At 44.4% G+C, this 25260-nt stretch overlaps 1 protein-coding gene across 2 annotated transcripts in view; it reads left to right on the forward strand.

The window, feature by feature from the left end:
- Positions 1 to 25260, forward strand: part of CRHR2 (corticotropin releasing hormone receptor 2) — a 150717-nt gene that overhangs the window by 78413 nt on the left and 47044 nt on the right. For both annotated transcript variants that reach the window (XM_068145908.1, XM_068145909.1), the window contains 2 exons: positions 3665 to 3750; positions 10411 to 10517. In XM_068145908.1, coding sequence (XP_068002009.1) covers positions 3665 to 3750; positions 10411 to 10517 — 193 coding nt within the window. The remainder of the gene's footprint in view (positions 1 to 3664; positions 3751 to 10410; positions 10518 to 25260) is intronic.

Here is a 25260-nt window from a genome sequence, read left to right on the forward strand (position 1 = left end):
CCCAGAATTCAGACCCACTTGCTACTTTTCAAAGTTTCCAAGAAGTGGCTGATACTGGTGGAGATTCTGGGCTGCAGACAGAGTTTGATTTTTTTTTTCCCCCTCTACTTGTGTTCAGATACTCACCATGTAGGAGTCCTGAGTGACAGCTCATAAACCCAGATCACTGTTTCTCAAAAAGCTGCTTTCACGTGGGTGTTGTATAGGGTTCCTGAGATGGCACTGAAAGATTGCTCAGAGGCACATTGTATAGCTCCTAATGTCCTAAGTGCTGCCCAAGGAGGTGATGGAATCACCATGCCTGAAGGTGTTCAAAATCATGTGGACATGGCATTTCAGGACATTGCTTAGTGGGCGTGGTGGTGTTAGGTTGATGGCTGGACTCGGTCTTAAAGGTCTTTTCCAACTGAAATGATTCTGGGATTGTAACTGGGATGGAGGAATCCAAATGGAGGAGGAAATGAATAGCTTCATTACACTCAATCTTGCTTTGCTCTCCATGATCTGGTCTCTAATAATTCTTTTGCACAAGAAACATTTATTCTTTTCTTCTGAAGAGTGAGTTTTAATGAGCAGGGAAGATGTAGTGCAGGAGACAGAGGTGTGGTGGCCTGATAAGGTAGAATATATGGTTTGTGATGATTCACATATCTGCCACAGCCCTGCCAGGTCATCTTCAGCAAGTCATGTACGCACATTTTGCTTCTATTTCTCTGCCTGTAATGTGGAAATAACAATGAGAAGAGCAAAGGAGGAAGTTAGTGTGGATTGGATGAGCTCTCCTAATACTTGGTTTCTTTTTCCAATGGAAAGAAATCTTTGAAATTAATGGAATGAAGCTGGAGGTGGGGAGATTCAGGCTAGATGTGAGGAGGAGGTTCTTCACCATGAGAGTGGTGAAACCCTGGAATGTGTTGTCCAGGGAGGTGGTCGAGGCCCCGTCCCTGGAGGTGTTTAAGAGCAGGCTGGATGAGGCTCTGTCCAGCCTGATCTAGTGTGGGGTGTCCCTGCCCATGGCAGGGGGGTTGGAACTAGATGATCCTTGTGGTCCCTTCCAACCCTGAATGAAACTACGAAACTATGAAAGGTCCCTTGAGGTCAAAGGGGTTTTCTTTCCCTACTTTTGACTTCCTCTCTTTCACTCAACTGTTTGGTTTCTGTTAATTTCCCATCCAGAAAGCAGTCAGACAAAGAAGAGTGGTTTTCCTTTTTCATGGGTAAATAACCCCTTGATTTAAAGGCACTTTTCCCTCTCAGGTACTTATGGAGACCCAGATGGATGTTCTAAGTGTCTCATAAGGTTGATTGTGTTTGTGGTCTCTATACCTGAGCTTGGAGAGACATGACATGAGAAAGGAAGAGCCAGAATGAATAAAACAACCATTTTCTATGAGGAATATCCTGAAAGCAGGATTCAACATTCTACTAAGCATCAGAGCTTCCTGCTTAGTGTCTGGAGAGTCAGACATTTTCTGCAGAGACTCAGAATCCTTCTGCACAACCATTCTGCACAAAGAGCTTTGGCACTGGCCCCAAGGAGGGGGCAAACACAAGGGCTTTCAGGGATGTAACTTGGATCCAACAGCTTGTAATTGCATTCTGACCTGGGCTGAGAGGAAAGGGATAGAAGATGCCAGGGGGCTTGTATAGCTTAGGGTGATGAATAATAATTGTCAGAGCAGTGAGAAAAGAAGTCTAAGCACTTGTTCAGCCTTCAGGGGAAAATTACACCCAAAAAATTGCAGAGAAAATGGCAAGTCAATAACTCATTCTGTGGTAAAAAAAGAGAGGGAAGTGTGTGAATTTGTCTGTAAGCTTGTGGCAGAAGTGGAAACTGAGGTCTTTCACCTTTAGCACAGGTTTGGGTTTTTTTTTTAGCTGTCCTGGCTGCTACCAGTTACTTTATTTTGGTTTATTTTGTCCTTGTCCCTCCAAGAAGAAAGAGTGAAAAATCACGGACAGCCAGTAACAAGGTGAAATTCAGCGGTCCGCGTGGATGCGGTGCAATCTGGAGCATCTAGATCGACTGTTGCTTTTTGCTTTTCATGTGGACTTCCCTTCGGTGTTGGTAAAAGCACCTTTTCAAATATCATTGCACTTTTCTCTTTTATTTCCATAGCTGTGGTCAACAGCACTTTTAGAAACGTTCAAGCTGATGCTTTCATTTGGCAACTTATTTTCTTGATGGCGGGGTGCTGAAATAGCACTGAATGACCGTGGCAAATGCTCAAGAGGTAATTGGCTAAAGGGCAGCAAGAACATCATGAAGAGATCATAGGAAGTTGTCTGTATGTGTCCTTTGGGGATCTTGCTGAGTTTCCTGTTTTATTTTAATTCTCCTGTTTCTAAGACACAGTTCAAAATAAGCATGGAAAGAATCTATTGCTTGGGATTGGTTGTGCTGATGGTGGGTGAAGGAAAGCAATTTGTACAGCAAAACAGCACAATTTTCTCTCTGGGAAAGCTTGGAAAAGGTCAGAAGTGGTTTCATTTTGACAGAGGATGGATGAACTCATCCTAACCCAGGTGTTCACATTTCCAGAGACACTGTTGTGTCCAGCCTGCCTGCCCCAGGGCTGGAAGGTGTGGTTATCTTGCTCCTTTTCTGAGTTCTTTGCAGAAGTTTTACCAATAATGTAGCACAGGAAGACTGTAGAGAATCAGTATCTCCAGGAGTGTCTTTTCTAGTTCACAGTGGGATAAATGGGAGGGGAGTACAGCAGTAAGTTTGCCATACTCATACCATTCTCCTAAATGGAGCACTAAGGACCTAAACCTTTCTGCCCATTTAATACATCATTTAGAAGCTTTTTAAAAGACTATACTCACTTTAAGCTTTCTCTTGCAACATTCTTCTGGTACCTTTGCTGTCTTCTGAACCTGTATGCTATAGGAAAACACTCTTGATTAGTGTCTATAGTCTTGATTAGTGTCCAGAGAAGGGCAACAAAACTGGAGAGAGGTCCGGAGCACAAGCCCTATGAGGAGAGGCTGAGGGAGCTGGGGTTGTTTAGCCTGGAGAAGAGGAGGCTCAGGGGAGACCTTATTGCTCTCCACAACTACCTGAAGGGATTGTAGCTAGGTGGGGGTTGGTCTCTTCTCCCAGTGAACCAGCACCAGAACAAAAGGACACAGTCTCAAGCTGCACCAGGGGAAGTTTAGGCTGGATGTTAGGAGGAAGTTCTTCACAGGAAGAGTGATTGGCCATTGGAATGTGCTGCCCAGGGAGGTGGTGGGGTCACCATCACTGGAGGTGTTTAAGAAGAGCCTGGATGAGGTGCTTGGTGCCATATTTTAGTTGATTAGGCGGTGTTGGGTGGTAGGTTGGACTCGATGATTTCGAAGGTCATTTCCAACCTGGTCTGGTCTGGTCTATTCTATTCTATTCTATTCTATTCTATTCTATTCTATTCTATTCTATTCTATTCTATTCTATTCTATTCTATTCTATTCTATTCTATTCTATTCATAGCTGTCTCTACATGTGTTGATGTCCTGGATTTCTACTCTTCTATCCTCAGCAGAGGAGGAATATTCTTTTCAGAGATGGGATGATTTGGTCTGCCTTGTGAATAATGTGTTCTGTTAACCTTTCCATAACTCTGTGAAATGGCCATGCTGTCTAGCACAGTGCTCATGTCTCTTTTCTTTTGGTCCCTACCAGGAAATGCCTACAGAGAATGCCTGGGCAATGGGACGTGGGCTTCCAAGATAAACTACTCTCAGTGTGAGCCTATTCTGGACGACAAGGTCTGTATTCTCGCCTTCATTCTTCTCAATGATATTTCTCAGTGAACATGAATGCAAAGCTAAGCTTAAGGTTAAAACTGTAATTTGGAGCTTCTGAGACAGCTTCCATTTCTGTCTCTGCAGCAAATTCTCCCTGTGAATTCAGGCAATCTTCTCTCAATATCCCCTACTCACATGGTTTTTAAAAAGGGATGCTCTATTACCCTCTGCTCCTGATAATGTATGTTTGTGCAGATCCTGCCTAGCTTTGTTCAGAGCCTACAGCTGCTACCCTAAATGTTAGTAGTAATAACAATAAGACCAAAAGCTTCTTTGGCACTGAAAAGCAAGCTTTCACCAGCTGATTCCAGCCTACACCTGTCTGTTCTGAGGCATCATTTGCAGCTGGCCTTTCCAGATCTCCATGTCATTTTTCCTTCAGCAAATATGTAAAGGGGCAGCAACAAAAAAGTACATTAAAAGCAGTCTCAGATCCCAGCTGTCTTGAAAAGGTTGAGCTGGTCTTGCATTATATAAGAGTCTACAGAATGAAATGAGTACATGGAGTTAAACTCCTTCAGAGGCTGCAAGCAATCATGCAAAGACCTTTTCTTGGAGGCATCATAGACATTCATCCTCACAGGCTTTAAGCCTTCAAGCCATTCACACCATGTTTGTTCTTTTCCTTCTGGTTGGAATGCTTTGGTGGGTCACAAGCACACAGAAGCTTTCTGCTGTCTCTCTGCCTGGGGATGGCTTTGCACCCTAAGAACAAGGGTAGAGCCCAGCAGCTCAGGCCTGTTTCTGTTTTGGGGTTCATTCCACTCATTCTGTCATTGGAATTGTGCTGTGCCAGTTAAAAATGGAAAGGAGGAAGAAGAGTTCTCACCTGCTGAGAACTGCTGAGGGCTGCTTGCAGAGCTGATACAGATTTAGTATTTGGGAACTATCTGGACTAGTCCTGCACCCACAGCAATGAAGATGTGCTTTGGCTGTGGTCCAGCATCCATTCTGTAAGAGCCATGTTGTTACTGAATGTGAGCTCTGGCAAGGGAATCCAAAAACAGCTAAGTACACACCAGCTGGTGAGAAGTGCCTCCTCTTACCCCCTGGCTGGGTAATTGGGTGATAGCCCAGTCCCACACACTCCCCTTTGCTAGGGGCTTCTAGAAAGTAAGAATAATGTACCAGTATGTGACTGCCATGCCATACAGAGGGCACATTCAAGGTGGTCTAGCCCAGTGGAGAGGCTCCCATGGCAATTTAAGATGATCCATGGTGGGACCACCCTGGTGCAGCCCTGCTTTACATTTCTTTCCCACTTAAAATGAAAAACTGTCTTTCTCTTGGGTCATTTTTCAGATGAATCAGTTCCCTGAAATATCTTGTGTTATTTTGGGAGTGTTGAGGCCAGGACAAGCAAGGGGACTGAAGTACAGCTGGGCTGGAGGGGGACAACAGACCACGGTACCAGACCATCTCTCACTGAGATGGATTTGCACTGCTGTGAAGCCACCTTCTTAAAAATGATCAAGAGGAGATGCCTGTGGCAGCCAGTGCTGATGTAGAGAACAGGGGAAAAGAGAGGAGTGAAGGCTGAAAAATCTCTGTTGTGGTTTAGCTGGTATGGGCAATGTGAGTTGATGGAGCAGTCATCTGCTGTACCAGCTCAGGAAAACACTGCTGCATTTTAATGACACTCTGTGTGTGTTTGTCTTCACAACTTGAGCAGTTGCTATTTCTGCACAAGCAAATGCAGAAGAGTTTTGTTTGAAGAGACTGGAGAGCACTGTGACTAGAGGACAGGATTATTTCCTTTGCTCTGTTTTTGCTTTTTAAAGACTTTGCAGCTATGGTGACAGCTTAAAACATCTTAAATAGCATGTTCCTTAAACAGATGAAAGTGCAGATGTTTCCCCCAACCTTGTTTGCAAAAGATTAAAAACTCATTTAGGAGATCTTCAAAGATTTGCAACAAGCTCTGCAAATATTAATATTTGTGAATAGTTCTGCAATCTCTCCATAATGCTCAGTGCTGCAGATGAATGCTCGGGTTGGTTTGTGAGCTGGAAAAGAGGAGGGGGGAGTAGGGGGGGAGGGAAATCCCCATAATCCTTCATTTTGATTAAAGGTGAGATCCAAGCACATGTGTGGGTCTGTGGCTGTTTATGGACCGATCCTAGCAGATGCTGAGCAGCAGCAGCCAGGGAGGTACACCCTGTGTCTTGTGTTTGTTTTTAATCAAGAACACAACTACTTTAGAGCTTGGCTGCTCACAGCCAGAGTGCTGAAGACTGAGTGGTTTGACTGCAGTGATTGATACAGGCCCTTCCAAGACCAACCCCACTAGTTTTATGATGGAGTACTGGCAATGTAGCAAGGCACACCTTAGGGTTTTTCAGCTGTGGGTCAGTCGTAGGGGGCATAAGCTCCTGTAACACACACTGACTAGATTGTCTCAATACATCATTGTTTTGCCTTGGGGTCAAGACCTGTAGTGGTAGCTGATAAAAATTTTCTGGAACTCCTCTTCTCCTAGATTCCCACTTTGGCTGGACTGTAGTTCCCTCCATGTAGTTAGTGGTATAGGTTAAAATGCTCAGTGTCTGGCAGGTGTGACATAAGCCATAGTTTCATTCAGGGTTGGAAGGGACCACAAGGATCATCTAGTTCCAACCCCCCTGCCACGGGCAGGGACACCCCACACTAGATCAGCCTGGCCAGAGCCTCATCCAGCCTGCTCTTAAACACCTCCAGGGACAAGGCCTCGACCACCTCCCTGGACAACCCATTCCAGGGTCTCACCACTCTCATGGTGAAGAACCTCCTCCTCACATCTAGCCTGAATCTCCCCACCTCCAGCTTCATTCCATTCCCCCTAGTCCTATCACTACCTGAGATCCTGAGAAGTCCTTCCCCAGCCTTCTGGAATACCTGTGTCCTTCAGCAGCAGCACTTGGAGATCAGTCACCAGCACCAACTAGCTCACACAGTCTCCTGAGTGCACCTCAATGGGCTCTGGATGCCAGCATGTGCATAATTGTTTCTAGCCCTGGCTTCAGATATTGGCTCAGATGTTAAGTAGATAACCAAAATGTAGTTTCCTAACAACAGGCTGAATCCCAACCTCTGAGCAGGCACAGGAATGAGATACAGAAATAATTTTGATCCAACTGCCTCTTTGATGGCATAATGTGTGACAAAAAGAAAGCTCCTACTGAGCCTGCAGGCTCCTGTGTCAAAGAGACCTTTGCTGCATCTGACACAGATCCTTGCTCTTAGAAGGCAAAGGAGTCTCAAGCAGCAAAAGAAAAAAGTATGTCTTAGCCTCAAAAAAGAGCTATCAATTAGAAAATTTGGTCTTGTCTATGTGGCCTATGGCAGCTGGATATGAATCTGGCTCTGCTAATGTTTTGAGGTGGCTTCAAGCTGTGTAGCTGAGTTAGCATCATGCTGTGCTTAAGTTAATATATCCTGCTTAGGAGCACAGTCAACGTTAGCCGCAGCTACGCAGCTTCCAGCTGGCTTGGAACAGGAAAGCAGTCAACTCAGAGGTGCTCTGGAGGACAAAGACACTTCCCAGTTGCTTCTGAAAGCCTTTGGAGAGGAGGTATGGTGTCTTTAAACTGTGCTGGTGTTGAGATCTTCCTGGCAACAGGAAGAAATCTAAAGTGACTGAATTGGGAATGGAGTGCAGAGCCTTGCAGGAGGACATGTGTCATAAGGTCCCTTCCAACCTTAGGAATACTGAATACTGAATAACCATTGGCACCACTTGTCAGGAAGCCCTGTGAGAGGGAGAAAGATGTTTGTCATCTGGAGATCTAAGAATGCTCATTAGGTGGTCATTAGTTCAAATCATTAGCTGATTTGGTTTGGACAGATTAGCAGTCACGTTCAAGCTAACTGAAAGAAGAAGTCCTCTAGGCAGACTGTCATTAGCCTGAAGTGTGGCTGCAGGGAGCCAGCCCAGTGTGCCCTGGATTTGCAAAGCTGGTGCAGCTAAAGACATGAAGCTGGGCTTTCTTCAGTTACCTGGGAGGAGCTGGCTACAAGATAGCTCTGCAGTGTCTGATATGACATGGTTGTCATGCATGAGGTATGGCTTGGAAGAGCAGTCCAGCAATGTGACTTGCTGTGGTCACAGCAGGCTCCTTTTCTGTTTCATTTACCATGTGACAGCTCTCCTCCTAAGCCTGAATCCACTTTGAAGCTGGATTTTAGTGAAGTGAAACATCTTCCTGGAAGCAGAGGAATATTGGGTATCAGTAGAAGGTTGTTACTATTTTAAACATATTGATCATCAAGAGAGTGAGACAAAAAAAGAGTTATGCAAGCATTTTACATGAGCTGAGCTTTGGCCAACACATGACTGATTCTGGGCACGTGTTTTTCAGCCCTGAAGGTGTTGTCTCCAATTCTACCAGAGATGCAGATTGCATGTAGGCTGGTGGAAAGTGATCTTGCCACCCTGTCAGCTTAGTTTTTCGTAGTCACTGAGGCAGTTCATGTTTCTGTGATGTTTGAATTTGCCTGCAGGAAACCTTAGTTAGTGTCCGCAACAGGAAAGATAAAAGTTGTGCCTGGCTTTCCTTCAGCATCAGTGCATCCAAGAGGAGCTTCATTATAGGTTTTCCTAATTAATTTTCTCATGTTTTCAGCCATACCTTCTTAAAACTTGAATGGAGTGAAAATAGTGCTTGGGACCCAAAGGAAGGAGCTGAAGCATCAGATTCCAAGAACAGGATCCTTGGTCTGGGAGAAACATTGCCATCTTCCAGAAGATTTTTTAGCACTACATGAGGAGTTTTGGATGACACTCATAGTCATATGGCTTAATTTTAGGTAGTCCTGAGAGGAGCAGGGAGTTGGACTCTGTGATCTTTATGGGTCCCTTCCAACTTGAGATATTCTATGATTCTGTGGATTAAGCAGGAAAGTAAATAGTGAGGGCAGCTTGCCAGGCCACTAGCTGAACAGTGCCACCATCTCATTTCAGGTAGGCACATCAGGTCAAGTGTGTTGTCTTCCTGTGACTTCAAGACAATTAAAACCCAGTGTGGAGTTCAGATCTGGTAGGGTTGTATTCTTGTGTTGGGGGTTTTTTTGTTGGTTTGTTTTTTTCTCCTCAAGACTAGACAGAGAATAGGCCTGCAGAGGGGGAAGTTTATTTTAGGGGATTTTATAATAGACTTAAAAATACCTTACATGGTTGAGTTCTGTCCAGAAACAGCACATTACTTTGTGTGCTGAAGATACAGGCAGGTCTCATGGCTTCATCACAAAACTGATTCCAAGAGCTCTCTCTTGCTCTCTGGCAAAGAGCTGGAAGATGCTATCTTCACAAAACAATGGAACAGATTAACTACAGCTGCTGGCTGTAGCTTCATCCAAACATTCATTCACTGACAAATTCCTTTGACTGAGATAAAATATTAAGGGAAATTGTTAGGGGGAGGGGAGGGGGGAATGGAATGGAGGAAGTTCAACCAAAATTAGACAAGTGATGCCATTTGTAGGGTTTTACTTCTATATTTTTATCACAAGGGAGGGAATTTAGGGGGTTAGGTTACAAGAATCCCTTTCTTCTGAAGGAGGACAACAGCCTAAAGTGGAGAAAGATCTGTTTAATCTGAAAAGAAACAAATGCCAAAATAAATCCCCCTGCATTAATTTGTTCTTTAAGCAGCAAATCTCTAGTTTCTAACCAGCAAATCTCAGTTGTTAACCATCTTCAGTATTTATCTGAACGGTGTTTTTCTACTTCTTCCTATCCATCAGGCAAGGGAGGAGATGCTTCTCTTTTCTCTGAAGTCAGCAGCAGCCCACCAATACAGAATGTTCCAGTTACTTCAAGGTCAAATTTTGGTCACATCACTAAATTCACTGATTTAGGTGGGAGCACTTTTGTACTTCATTTTTTTGTTTACATGATTGAGAACCTACCAATCCTCTCCCCGGCACCCCCCTAGGAAATGGACACTAAGGCCTTCGGTTTCACCACATACTTGGGACCTTGCTACAACCAGCAAGTTCTCTGGTTCATCAGGCTCTCTCAAAACTGAAAGGACACCACCAGATTCCAGCTCTTTCAGACTCCATTGGGTTGGTCCTGCCCTCAATTTGAATGGTGATAGTAGCTTGCAAGAAATAGACCTCGGAGAAACATCTGCCTGTATGCAAAGGTCTTACCATTTATTTTTACTGACAGCTGATTCCTTTTTGAATGAAAAACAAACCATTTGAGTAGGAAAGTAACACAACCTGGCTCATTAGGGCCACAGCGTTTCCTAACAAAGTGATGGTTTATAACTGTGGAACTGTGAGAATGTGTCTCTTTGGTAGCTTTGTCACCCTAAACCAACAAAAAGTTTGCAAAATAGCATGATGTGTAAGAAATCCTGGGGAAATTACAGGAAAAAAAGGAGGGGGGAAAAAAAACAACCAACCACCAAACTCTTTGTAAGTACTGTGGACAAAGCCTAAACTGAAACAAACCCAAGCCTGTACTTCCGTGCCTGGGCAGCATGTTTGGCTTGTACATGGACATCAGCCCTGGGCCTATTATATCATTTTAAAGTTGAGAAAAGTAATTACTGTTTCCTAAACTGATTAACTATTCCTTAATGTCAGTGCTTAGAGAGTCATGCTGATTTAATCATGTTATCTCTTTACCTCCAGAGGAAGTATGCGCTCCATTACAAGATTGCTCTCATCATAAACTACCTGGGGCACTGTATATCAGTAGGGGCCCTTATAGTTGCCTTTATGCTTTTCTTGTGCTTGAGGTGAGTAATCTGTTTGCATGCTTCTAACTTGGTTGGTTGTGTGTCACTTACTGGGTTACTCAAGCCCTCTCTCATAACACTGTCCCAGTGGCGTATGGTCTTGACAAATGGTTGTGGCTTTTACAGCCCCAAGTGTGTACATGGTTTCCTTGACTGATGCATCGAATGAGCTCTGATGGTGGCTTCTGTGCATAGGACCTGAAGCTTATTTGTATTCAGGAAGAGCACTGTTCATGACTTATTGATGCAGCAAGAAAAAATTCAGTGAGCACAGAGTGCTTCATTAAAGGAAACTGGGATTTGAGTGTGTCAAGCTGCAAGTTTTGGGGGCAAATTTTGCATTCATTGACAGATAGTGCCCAGATCTAGACCAAAAGAGAGAGAGAAATCTTTCCATATTGCTTTGGGTTAATTTTGAGTTTTCTTCCATTAAAGAACTTCAAAGTTTACTTGAATAATAAGTGAAGCATCTTTGGAAGAGCTTTATCCCCATCAGTCCACATGAAATGATGAATCACTGGAAATGCACAGAAATGCTTCCCTGCCCTGGGGCAGTGGTACAGAGGGGAGTTTGTCAGGTCAAATGGATAGGTCTGTGAAAGAAAGTCTGTGAAGAAGAGGGCTACAAGGAGAGAAAGGACAGGAGGGAAGGAAGCCCAGTGGAAAACAGTAGGTAGATGTTGTCAGTCATGATGTGTATTGTATGGACCCAGTCTGAGTCCCAGGAATGTATTTTAACAAGAGTAACCTAGTTGGCTATTTCTGGTTTTGTTGGATTACCTGACTGGTATTTCTGCACTGCTTGTGCTCACTTGTCTAACAGGGTTCCACCTGAGTTTACAACCAGCTTCACTAAGTGCTGTGCAATGGTAATTCTTGAGAAAACCCTTATACTAGTATCAGAGGAGAAACAGGTGGAGGGACCTCCCCAGGACTGCAACATGAAGCTAGACAGTCAGCTAAGTGAAACAGTTACTGCTTCCTTTATGTGGAGCAACCCTACAAAGTCTTATGCTGTCTTCCTCTTGAACATTCCTAACAAGGAAGTCTTGCTTATTAGCAACAGGAACCTTCTTTCACCTCAGCATCTATGAACAGAATAATTCATGCTAATGATAAGGGGGGAAAAAAACAGCTTAACGCACTCAGAGGGAACATTTATGGTGCATCACTTTAAACTTCCATTGCAGCCTCCTTACTGCACGTACAAAGCTAATTCCCATAGTGCTTGGAGACCTGAATTCATTTACACTGAATAAAGAATGCAAATTATTCATCATAGCTATGTTCCCTGCTTTGATGCTGAATCTTTTATAAATGCTTGGGTAAATAATGGAAAAACAGTTTGATAATAGGCTATAAATGTATCCAGCTTCTAACACAGAAGTTGCCTAGCTGATCTCTCTTTAAATTGTCCTCTAAAGTTTGGCTGTGAGATTTCATTTGTGCAGGCAGCTTCAGCATTAAAAATTACTGCAGCAATGAAGTGCTTCCCTGTACACACTGGGAATTAAGTCCATCTCTTCAAATTCCTGCTGTGAAATGCAAAAAAAACTGAGGCTGGAAGGAGGGAATCTTAACAATGCACAGAAATATCTACAGGGTGGAAGTCATGAGGATGGGGGTGGACTCTTTTCAGTGGTGTCCAGTGATTGGCAAGGGAGAAAAGCTAGAACATAGGACTTGAACTTAAGGAAAAACTTCTTTACTTTGTGGGTGACAGAGCACCAGGACAGGCTGCCCAGAGAGGCTGTGGAGTCTTCTTCTCTGGAGGCTTTCAAAACCTGCTTAGACACATTCCTATGCAGTCTGATCTAGGAGTACCTGCCTTAGCAGGAGGGCTGGACTAGATGATCTCCAGAGGACCCTTCCAACCCCTATCATTCTATGATACCTAGTGTCCAGCCAGCATTAACCTCTGGGAAGGCTCAAGTGCTAAACCTGCTCCCTATATTTAAGCTTGTTACTTATCACTTGCTTGATTTCCCTTTGCTCTGACAATGCAGATGGAGTCCCATACCAGTAGAAATGTTCTACTGCCCTAAACTCTAAGGAACCATATACCAGAAGGTATTTTGAGGCTCAGAAATCTCAGACATAGCAGAAAATAAGGAAATCATCTGGCATCTGTGTTTCTGTTGCCAGGAGACCCCCAACACACCTGGGAGGGGGAGAAAGAAACAGCCAGGGACTCATTTTTACTGTGAAGACCTGTTCTAACCTTGCTTTCTGCAGTTCTCTCACATGTGAATTAATCTTTCTTTCCTGGCTGTGAGATGAGCAATAAACCAGTAAAGATTTCTTTTAGCACCTAAATGATTAAAAGAGAAGCTCAGCTTGTGGGGAGAGGGCTCAATTTTTGTTGGCACGCTGACTGAGTGGCAACGAGTCATTGAGATAGCTCCTAAAGATCTAAATCAAGGGTAGCTCCTGAAGGTCCAAATGTAGGTGGTCTTAAAAGTGCAAGAGCCGTGCTGGCTTTGCAAAGCAAAGCAAAACCAGCACACAAGCAAAAAAGAATATGCTGAGAAGGAGAAATGAGGAATCCAAATGCGCTGCAGAGATGCATTGATCTCCAACGCAGGATCTGGAGAGATTTGCTCAGGGCGCTTCACAGGACCTTGTTAAATGTATCTGCACTGCTGTGAATCAATCATCTCCTAGTCTGTGTGTTCTCATTAACTGTAAAGGACTGATCCATCCCTCAGGTGCACACAGGCAGCTCCTGCTGACATAGCTCTTGTCATCCCAGTTAATCACATTCTCACCCTAGTAAAGCAGAACTTTTCCATAGGAATTATCCTGCTGTCAGTAATACCAATCAAGCTGAAGGGGGAAAAAAACCCCACCAATCAAACAAAAAACACCCTAAACCCCCAACCCAACAGCAACAATAAACCAAAACAAAAGCCCCAAACAAACAAGAGAAAACCCAAACACAAAGCAAAAGGATTCAACTACTTATTTTGTTCTTTTGAATCATATTTTTTCCTTTACTATTACTGATAATGCAGAATCCCAAATTGCACTGGCCTGGGTTTTTCTTTGTTAGTGGTAGACCAGCCTCTGAGTGGAAGAGTAGTCCTTTGTTCCCCTCCTGTCTTGTTATTAAACACCGTGCTGCAATGGCCAGCAGTGACCTGACTGGGGTCAGTCAGGACCTGGTTTATTTATGCAGAAGCAGAAGTATGGGCAGAGAAGTATTTGTCCTGGGAAACACCCCAGTCTGCCCTCAGTGTTGAACCCAATCAAGAGGGATGATGCTGAAAGGGAGAAAGGCTGAAGATTTAAAATGACATTTCCTTCTGCTCAGGTTGCTGTATAAAGGCAGCTCTGGGAAAAAACAAACACCAGAACAGCCCAAACCCACAAACATTGGCACAGTATCTTTTGTCACTAGTGTGATGATAAAGAAAGCCAATTGAGGTTTGGAGGGAAACTTTGCTTTCCTGATGTCTCTAAATTTACTTCTTACTATTTCCCCCTTGAAACATCTGGTTATTTTTTCCCTCATAAGCCTGAGGCAGTGTCCCAGTTCTTCCTTGTGCTTATAGTCAGGTTTCCTACATCTCACTTCCCTGCCCTCCCCCTCCCCCACCTCTCCCAGGGTTTAGGAGAGGAAGATCTACTTTCCTTTACCCTCCCCTGTTCTAAGCTCCTTGGAAATGCCTCTTGATCTTCAGTCTGGTGTGCAGTTGGTGAAATTGCTACTGCAGGCTCTGCTAGCAAGGATGGAAGAGTTTGCTGAAATGATTTGTGGAAACCTTTCAGAGCAAGCATACAGCATCCATGCAGGGCAGATTTCATAGAGACAAGTGGTCTGACCTCGACTAGAGCCTAATCACTGAGGATATATCAAGTGTGTAGTTCTGGTTTGCACTTCTAAGTCATGTGGTATCCAGTGTGGTTAGAGCAGAGCAGACTCCAGATGTAAGGCACAGTCCTCCCATATCTACCTTTCCATCACTGAGCAAGGGGAAGAAGAGCAAGTCCCAGGACAGGGCATCAGCTGACTGAATTCATGAGTTCATGCCAGTGCTCCATTTTCCCCCTTCATCTCTTGGCTTTCCACCTAGCCTAGTTAAATCTGTTCCATCTGCCACTTGGAATAGCACAGCCTTAAATAAGAATTCAGGCATATGGCATTTTTTCAGCCTCATCATCAATCCCAGTAATTGCAGAGCATGCATTCAGTGGATGCAATGGCTGTAGGTTTGGAGATAGCTCTCTGTGTCTCACCCTCTAATAGACCATAGTGAAGTTCTCAAAGCAAGGCAGGAATGGAACCGACAGAGCTCTGTCAATAAGCACATATGGAATGAAATGGTCTTTGAATACAAAACATCTGCAGTGCCTGTGCTGCCTGAAACCATCTGAAGTGTCTCATCTCACAAACTCAGACAAAGGACAGAAACACATTTCCTACTGATTAGCCTTGGGCCAGTGTCTTTGCTTCACGCCCTTTCATATATCTGTATGATTTGTTCATTAGGCTCTCTGTATAGAGCTAAGCTAGTGTGAAAACCACAGAGGAGAGCAGAGGCCTCGTCAAGTCCTGGAATAATACCAGTAATTAAAAGAGAGCTATAATCTTTAGATGTGGAAGGTTTTGTAAGCTGCATCTGAAATAGCGGTAGCCCAGCGATATGACGGCTGGCAAGGAGTGTTACTGCTGCCTATAAATACATCCCTGTTGGATAAACATCAGAAACCAGAGAGCTACTTACAATCAAGGACAATGTCAGTGCAAGAAGAAAGGGATATAGATGCTCCACAGATAGAATGTGAGTGGATCTTAGAGGATGATTTCCAGCCCACAGAGCAGAGGGGTCCAGGAGCAATGTAATGGAGGGAAAATTTAACTCGCAGATAAACTTGAGTTTAGGAAGGACTTCTACTTAAATCAAGAGGCCACTTCCTTCCTTGTGGACTCACCATCCCTGGAGGTGTTTAAAAGACAGTTGGCTGAGGTGCATGGAGATGTGGTTTAGCAGCTGTGTACAGGAAGGTTGTGGTTGGACTTGGTAATCTTAAGGCAGATCTATGATTCTATTCTGTGCCTGAATATGTTCCTAGTGGTATATTCTGACAATAACAAGGCTTTAGCCATCAGGAAGTGGTTTTGGATATGGACACTGACTTGTTTAATTTCTGGTAGTACTGCTGTTCTGTGCAAAATTACATCTGTGGTGCCTTGTCTGTGCTCTCTTCTCCTATGGATGATGATGGAATGGTTTTGGGAACTGTGGAGCAAGCATTGACATTTTTACACAGTTTCAGATGAAGGAAGAGAGCAAAGTTTGGCCTTAAGATATGAACCGTGCTCAGGAGTGCAACTTACTTCAAAAAGGAACATATCTGAGTCATCACTATGAAGGAGATCTGGAGAAGATGTTTTCAAGGCTTAAGGTTGAGAGTTGCCCACTACAAATGCACCTGCAGGTGTAGAAGGAGTAAATGGTTCCATTTCAGTTTTCCCTCGCTTTCTCCACACTGCAGCTGTTCAGCACCCAGCCACCTTTTCTTCTGTCTAATCTGAGGGGGGAGTGCTGCTGCTTCACCTTACTCTGTCAAGAAAAACACAAGAGAGGTGGGAAATCCCTGATTTGTCTCACCCCCAGATGGGGCACGGACTCTCTCCTGCTGGCCCAGGGACAACCTCGGTGTGTTGCAGAAAACAGCATCTTCATTGGGGAGCTGCCCAGGTTGAACCTCTGTAAACATCTCCACAGGTACAGCAAGCACCATGAGGTTAATGAATTTAGACCAAGCACAGGAATGAATATTTGGAAGGAGCAGGCTATGAATCACAGAATCACCAATGTTGGAAAAGACCTCAAAAATCATCAAGTCCAACCCATTACCACAGACCTCATGACTAAACCATGGAACCAAGTGCCACATCCAATCCCCTCTTGAACACCTCCAGGGATGGTGACTCCACCACCTCCCTGGGCAGCCCATGATGCTCTGTAGTCTTTCCTGAATTCTTGGCCAAATGTTCAAAAATAATGAAGTACTATTTCATGCCATGTTTTGATAGAAATGAGGCCAAGAAGAGTGTCAGCAGCAGCATCAGTGCCTCAGACATTCCTCCGTGGTTTTTCTACGCAGCATCTGAAAGGGCAGATAATTTGATAAAGGTTGCTTGTATATAATTGTATTAAAGGCAAAAATACCTAAAACATTACCCCTGAATTCCCTAGCTGGCCATTGAGAAGAATTTTAATTCAGATTATTATTTTTTTGCAGTAATCCCAGAAGGGAATTATGAATGAGGACATGCTGTGCACTCGTACATTTCCCAGACAGTAGCTGTAAGCCACATCCACCACTGCCAGCTCTCAGGGTCTGCCTTCTGAATTCCTAATTTGCAATCCAGCTGCAATGGTCACTCTTCATAGAAAGCCTTCACCCTTCTGCAGGCTGGACTGATAACTACAACCTGTGTCAACAAGGCAGTGTCTGAGAGAAATCCCAGAGGGCTGTAGTGTGTACTGTGCCCCGTCACTCTAAAGCCAGTTTATTATGGGGTACTAAAATCTAAGCTGCATGGTGGTTTCTGCTAAAAAAAAACCTCCAACTTTGCAGACCCATTTCCTGTCTGGTTTAAAAATGGCTGACATCTGACCTCCATTCAGCAAAGCAAATTAGAGCAGATTGCTACATCGTTTTTCAACCAACTAAACCCTATGCACACGCTGTACTGAACCAAGTCATCTGTGTCTGACTTTGTCATCCCTGTGGAAATAACTGAGGAGTTGAAGAGTTGATGGCACAGCCAGGATTGGAACTGTATTCTTAGACTGGGGTCTCCAATGATTGGGTTTCAGCCTGCATTTAACGGAATGGAATGGAATGGAATGGAATGGAATGGAATGGAATGGAATGGAATGGAATGGAATGGAATGGAATGGAATGGACCAGGTTGGGAGGTTGTAGACAGGTGGATGTTGGTCTCTTCTCCCAGGCAGCCAGCACCAGACCAAGAGGACACAGTCTCAAGCTGTGCCAGGGGAGGTTTAGGCTGGATGTTAGGAAGAAGTTCTTTACAGAGAGAGTGATTGCCCGTTGGAATGGGCTGCCCATGGAGGTGGTGGAGTCACCATCACTGGAGGTGTTCAGGAGGAGACTTGATGGGGTGCTTGGTGCCATGGTATAGTTGATTATTTCCCAGGGGTGATATTTCTCATAGAATAGAATAGAATAGAATAGAATAGAATAGAATAGAATAGAATAGAATAGAATAGAATAGAATAGAATAGAATAGAATAGAATAGAATAGAATAGAATAGAATAGAATAGACCAGGTTGGAAGAGACCTTCAAGATCATCACGTCCAACCTATCACCCAACACCACCTAATCAACTAACCCATGTAACCAAGCACCCTGTCAAGTCTCCTCCTGAACACCTCCAGTAACGGCGACTCCACCACCTCCCCGGGCAGCCCATTCCAATGGGCACTGTACACTGTACATTCCAATGTACACTGACCAGGAGTGAAGCACAGGCTGGTGTATTGTCCTGTAGTTATCCACACTTCCTTGTCAGCATTCTCAGGGGTAGGTTGCAGAGGGCCATTTTGCACCCCAGTTCACCATGTTACACAGTCAGACAGGGTTGGGCACTAAGGCTGATGGTGAGCACCACCAATCTGATCCTGCCCTGTGGTTTTACTGCCTGTGGTCCTGTTCTGTGTTGTCTTGGCTACATCTTTCCAACCCTAGGAACATCAATGCTTTAAGCTTTTATGACTGAAGCAGGCAGAATGCTCTATGTCCTGTGACTAAATATTCACTTGAAGGCAGGAGAAAGCAGCTTCGGAAAAAGCACAGGTGCTTCCACAATGGGTTTATTTTTAGGGCCATGCACACCCTAAACACTAATGGAAGATGTTGTTTTCCCTCTTCACCTGAGCATTTCACCCCTGTCCTCATGATAAACCTCTTATTTTCTTCCAGGCTTTCATTCTTCACTTGCCACTGTCCCTTACATTTCCTGTGAGAATATTTATATTCCCCCAGGCAGTTGCCACCAAGAAGCTCTTTTTCCTTGCCAACCTCTCCAGCTGCTTTTTCCCATCTGTAAGTTTTAGGAGTACCAGAATATATGCACTGAATGAACATGAGCACACAGGGAAAACCATGAGGACCTCAAGGGAGTCTTCCATGTGGATGAAAGCAAACAGGCCATGACAGGCACCGAGCCTGGGAAATATTCTGTTAGATATTCTTCCCACTCCATGCCATTTATGGCTTGTCCATGAGCTTTGCCTGCCCTAGAAAAAAAACTAAAGGAGAAAAAAAATGTCTTCTTTTTTTTCCCCCCAGTATTGTCCATGATTCTCCTTCCAGCTTGTTCAGCAGTCATGGAATTGGAAGGACTCCAGCAAAGCGCTCTCAGATTTCTCCTGCCAACCATTTTCAGACAGACATTGGGACAGCTGTCTTAATTGAACATCTTTATTAATGGAATACTACATGAATTAATAGGAGGTTTTCAGGCTTCTTTAATAAAGTTCTCATTTGCAATTATTTCCATGCAGATGATTCAACTAATTCAGCCAGCTTTTTGACCACGCTGGCACGATATTAGGATTGCTAATGTTAATTGTTTGTGTCATGCTTTGACTCAGAAAATAGTAGCTCTGCACATCCCAGAGGAAAAATATCACTGTGTGGAGAAAGTGATTAAAAAGAAAAACCCAAACCCATGAATCAACAGCAAGGCCAAAACTCTGAGTTCTGCCAGCCCTCTTTTAGAACTCCTTGCCCCCATTTCCAAACCAAGTGAGGCCACCTCTGCAAAGGTTGATCAGATTTTCTGCCTTTTCCAATCTTAGCATTTCCTAAGTCAAAAGAATGTATTTTTTTTCCCCAATTCTCTGCTTTCAATATCCAACCACACAACTGAGGTCTTTTGACAGAAATAATTAGCACCATGTGCTTTTTTTATATCAATGATCAGAAACTCTTCCTGCTCAGGGCTGCCACAGGCTGCAGTCAGCTGCTGCAGAATTTGGCCTTTTTGTTAATTTAGAATAGAATAAAATTAAGCAGGTTGGAAAAGTCCAACCTATCACCCAACACCATCTAAGCAACTAAACCATGGCACCAAGTGCCTCATCTAGTCCCCTCTTAAACACCTCCAGGGATGGTGACTCCACCACCTCCCCAGGCAGGACATTCCAATGGCCAATCTCTCTTTCTGGGAAGAATTTCTTCCTAACATCCAGCCTAAACCTCCCCTGGTGCAACTTGAGACTGTGTCCTCTTGTTCTGGGGCTGGTTGCCTGGGAGAAGAGACTAACCCCCACCTGGCTACAACCTCCCTTCAGGTAGTTGTAGACAGCAATAAGGTCTCTTCTGAGACTTGAGTCCTCTGAGAATTTGCTGCTATTGCTCCTAAGGTGGAAGCCCAGTTATGCACACCAAGCAGCACAGAATGCCAGTGATTTGATATCAGGTCAGGGAATGACATTTGGGCTTGAGACATGGCCTGTTCTCAAATCAGATAAGAAGGTCATTATGTGCAATTTCCCACCATACACCTGGGTTTCTGGTTTCTAATTAGGAAGGCCAAAGAGAACTATGTTTGTTTTCACCTTAATTGCCTCTTTGTGCCTGACCTGCTGCAGAGCTGGAGCTAGGGCTTTTATGGGGCTATGTGTTTGTGTGCAGTGATTTGGAGGCTTCTGCTCCCAAATTATTTTATCTGGTTTTGGCCAGCACAGCCAGACCCATACTCTGGGATTGTCAACTCACTGGAACACACCCCCATTCTTCTGTACCATTCTCACCACACTCCTATAAACATTAAACACAGTACTTCATAGCTCAGTCTCCTGTGAAAACATGCTGCCACTTGCTGTAGTCTCTCCAAAGCCTCACAGGACACAGTCTCAAGCTGCACCCAGGGGGGGTTTAGGCTGGATGTTAGGAAGAAGTTCTTCATAGAAAGAGAGATTGGCCATTGGAATGTGCTGCCCAGGGAGGTGATGGAGTCACCATCACTGGAGGTGTTTAGAAAAAGACTGGATGGGGAGCTTGGTGCCATGGTTTAGTTGATTATGTAGTGTTGGATGATAGGTTGGACTTGATGATCTCAAAGGTCTCTTCCAACATGGTTAATTCTATTCTATTCTATCATCAGCCTTGAGGCAAGTAGCTGTAGTCTCAACAATGAGTCCTGGCAAAAGTCCTGCCTGATGTGAGGATACCTCTTCTCAAATCAGCAGGATAAGTAGCACAGCATCAGGACTCTGGTGTGGCTGGCCCTCAGCAGAGACTTGCCTGGTCAGAAGCTGTCAACTGGAGATGACTCAATAGACAGCAGCATGTGAGGAGCCAATAAATCCTTTCACTTACAGAACCAATGCTTCCAGCATTTTTTTCTCCTTCCAAGTCAGAAGCTGCAAGCCCTTTCTCTCTCCTTTTTGAGGAAATCCCCTTTCTTCTGCCCGCTCCTTTACTCCATGTAACACACACTGCTTGCATGTGCCTGCCTGACACAGTTTGCTGTATTTCAGGCCCAGAGTCTACTGCCAGGCACATGAAGTGTCCTACTTCAAGAACACATACTGGGGATACAACACCAACTGCTTCTCCCAGCTTGCTTCCACAGCCCAAGGGACCAGCAGTTTCATGCTGTCTAGTTCCAATCTCCTGTCCCTTCTTCCTGCAACTCCCAGAGGGCACAAGGGAATGCAATTGTGAGGAATTTCCTCCTCATCCAGCCCTTGCCAGGGGACAGGCTAGCAGAGAAGAGGAACCAACACAACCAAGCATGTTTGACCATGAATCATAGAATCATAGAATTGTTAGGGTTGGAAGGGACCTCAAGGATCAGCCAGTTCCAACCCCACTGCCATGGACAGGGACACCTCACACTACAGCAGGTTGCTCACAGCCACATCCAGCCTGGCTGCAAACACCTCCAGGGATGAGGCTTCCACCACCTCCTGGGGCAACCTGTTCCAGTGTCTCACCACCCTCGTGGGGAAGAACTGCTTCCTAACATCCAATCTGAATCTACCCATTTCTAGTTTTCTTCCATTCCGCCTAGTCCTATCACTCCCTGACACCCTAAAAAGTCCCTCCCCAGCTTTCTTGTAGCCACCTTCAAATACTGGAAGGCCACAATTAAGTCTTCTTGCAGCCTTCTCTTCTCCAGACAGCTGATGGATTTCATCTTGTTATTAGAATAAGCCATGGCCTGACCCCAGTGAACATAAATGACACAAGGGGTTCAGTGTCTGCTCTGAGAACCTGAAGTCAGCAACAGGGTGATTTAGTGTGGCTAAATGTGGTCTCTAAATCAGGAATATCTTAAAACCTCTGACTGTCAGAAGTAAGGTGGTAAGAGCAAGAGAAAACTAAGACTCTTCCTCAGGTCTTCCACAGGTCACCACTGTAGAGACTTAGTCACAGTGGCTCATTGGTCATTGGTCTAACTGAATATGGAAGTTCTTATCTCTTTATGTTGTGGTCTCAATCTTTAAGTGTGCTCCAGCTGAATTGATACAACTTCATATGCCTTCCATCCTGGGACCCATGCACCAGGGAAGAGTCAGTAGAAGAGTTCATCCAAGGCCTTTACCAACACTTTTTGTCTTAAAAAGGATGAGAACAGGAAGGAAATACAGGAAAAGGCTTTTTAATGGAAGCTTGTAGTCTTGGCCCATGGTGTCTTGTGCTGTTCCAGCCTTCAGGCTCTCTTGGATGGTGACATGTGCTGCTGTTCTTAGGAGCTGGGCTACACTTGCACCATTCAGTCCATGTCAAGGTTGTAAAATGAGTGGAAATGGCATTAACAATGTGTTTTGACATTAAGATGGATATGAAACCTTCTGTCATCTAATCTCCTAGGTTAGGGGACTTTAAGTGGCTCTGTGCCTCACAATTTCTTCCTAGCTATGCTGTGGTTGTGTCTGAAGCAGCCAGTTAGCACCCAGTCTCCTGAACTCCCATTTCTCCCCTGTCTCACAAGAGTCTTTGCTGTCTTGATAAGGTGGCTCTCTGTGCTCTCATTTTCCTGATGTCATCACTGTCATGCTCTCCAAGTTCTGATACCTCGCTACTGAGGTATAACCAACCCAAAATCTCTTAGTTTGTGAGTTGTGAGGGCGTGCATTCATGCCAATCCTTGTAACTCTGGGAAATCTCAATCCACTGATTTATAATTCAGCTCAGTAAGTTTCCAGTTCCACCTCCTGCCAGTTACAATGCGATGTGAATACCTTTTCAGCGCTGCCTGTGAGGGCAGTTATTGCTGCTCCTGGGGCACAGGCTTGCTTTTCACTCCACAAAGTGGAGTAATTAATCAAGGAGAAAGGAGCTGTGGAGCTCAGTGTCACGGAAGACTGGTTTGACTGTTTAGCAAGTCATTCAGAAAGGGACAGGCCGTTTTCATGAATAACAGGACTATTCAAATTGAAATTAAGGCTTATAAATTTAAGCTAGTTCCATCTACCAAGAGCCAGGAAAAGACCTATGGAGGACAAATTATCCCTATGGGTATTATGAGTTTCTTCCTCAGGCTTTGAGATGAGTGAGTATGACAGGGTTGGGCTTGTCCTTTCAGCAAACATTAGCAGTGCTGCAGGTCTCCTGTTACTCAGTCTCTTTGTTGCCCATTATGAGACAAGTCCTTTATTCACTGTCCACCTCAGACTCCAGTCTGGCTACACAGATAAACTTTATGCGCAGGGTAAGGTCCTGAGTCCAGTCTCATGTGAATAATGCCTGCAATGAGAGAACCCTCGGACCCTGCTTTTGGTCAGTGCCTCTCTAGATGCTTTACCCATACTACATTACAATAAGAACATTGACCAGCTGTGCCTGTAAATGAGGACAGCTTGTTCAGGTGGCTGGCATAAGATCTTACCTTGTTAGCAGATTTAGCTGCAGTCCTCCACTGCTGTGCCCTGCAGCCTCCACACAGTCTTAACCCTGCTGTTTCTCCCTCCCCACTATGAGTTAGTTCTCAAGCTTTGCCTGCCCCTGGCTATGAATTGCATTACTGTCACTGTGATTTCTGTGCTAGTAATAGTCAGGAGACAGAAATAAACAGCAACCAGGTGCTCTGGGATCTCTATAAACATTGTCTACCTTTCAGTCCCTAGTTGGGACTCTTACTAAAAGAAAAGGAAAAGGGAAAAAAAATCATGAAAAAGGGAAAAGGTTAAAACCATTCTGTGCTGGGGAATCTCCTCATTGCCTGAGCCACTGAGAAATTCTGTGGTGCTTTCAGATGTGTGTTTCTCAACCTGAAGGTTCTGGTGTTTCCATTAAAGCCCTAACTGCAGAGAAGTGGTCCAGACATCACAGAAGCAAATCATGTCCCTCACTTGTTTTTGCTGCTTTGCCAAGGCAGCAATGTGATGGAGAATGTGACTGGGGAGAGGCTGCAGCTAGAAAAGCAAAACCCTTGCTCTACAGACTCTTCTTCATCACTTTCTTAGCCCCAAAGACATGAAGCTTTTTAGAAGGCAAGCATGTACTTACCATCTGTGCCATGCACAGTGTTTCAGAAAGGAATGAGGCTGTGGGAGAAGGTTGTTGACACCTGGCTGTTGCTAAAGTAGTAGGACACAGGAGCCAACTCTCCCTGTTTCATGTCCAAAGCATTATTTGACAAAGCTTCAGCCTTCATTTTGCTAAATTCCAGTGGCTGGCCTCTTTCATACCTAATTTTACACCAGGAACACATCTTCCCTCAGCACACATGGCCTTCTCAAAACAAGTGTTGATCCTCATTACCTGTAGTGCCTGGCAGTTCCCAACTCAGACCAGACAATCTTCTTGTGGGTCCTGAACAGATTACCCTTAGAAATTTGTTTCTGTCCTAAGCATCTTGAAATTCAAACAGAAGCCAGTGGCTAGGTGCAGGCTGATGGGCAAAGAAGACAAAAGAGTATGATGCAAGAGGTAGTAAAGAGGGCAAACATCAAGCAGCCAGTAAATGCTGAGTTTGTGTTCCAAGACACAGAATAGAATGTGCTTTTGAGGAGCAGGATCCCACCCTGGGGTAAAGCTCTTTACATGCACTGAACCAAAAAGTCTACAACTACTTCTTTGATCCTGCCTGCTTGTCTCTGTGGCCAGTCTAATGTCCTGCTCTAAATCTTGTGGGTATAAGGTTTCTTCCAGCCAGATTTAGTGTATGGAATGATTAAGCAACATCTAAATGGGGGCATACAGCAAGGACTCTTTTCCTACTCCTTGATCTTCTCCTTCACAAGAAATACATTCAGGTAGCAAATGTGCTGGACTTGTTTTGTTGGTAGAGCTCTCAAAAGCAATTTATTTGATGTCAGTAACTCTCCAGGATGACCTGAATTTCCTCACTACCTAGTGCCTTGCCTCCTTTTCCCCTAGAAGCAGTGTTTCAAACTCCTTCCTTAATTTGCTAATCCTTAACCTAAAGGCAGTGCATGAAACATCTAGATGAACAGCAGCTGCAGAACGATCGACAGAGAACAGACCTTAATAGCCAGTTTCAAATTCTGCCCAGACCCAGGTGGGTTCCTGGGGTTCAGCATGAAAAGCAGTAGGTGTTGGTTGCTTAGTTTGATTGAAAACCTAAGCAGGAGCCATTGCCTTTTGTTAGAATTGAAACTTTCAGTGAGACAAGTCTCTGATATGTTCCCTGCTATCACTGGTTACACTGAGAGCAGAGCTTTTGGGATTTGTAGGCTAAATAAAAGTGAATGGATCTCAGCAGCTGGAGATTTGTTTTC

This window comes from Melanerpes formicivorus, unplaced genomic scaffold, assembly GCF_026170545.1.
Source record: "Melanerpes formicivorus ecotype bairdi unplaced genomic scaffold, bMelFor1.0.p_v2 SCAF_13, whole genome shotgun sequence".
Lineage (NCBI taxonomy): Eukaryota > Metazoa > Chordata > Aves > Piciformes > Picidae > Melanerpes > Melanerpes formicivorus.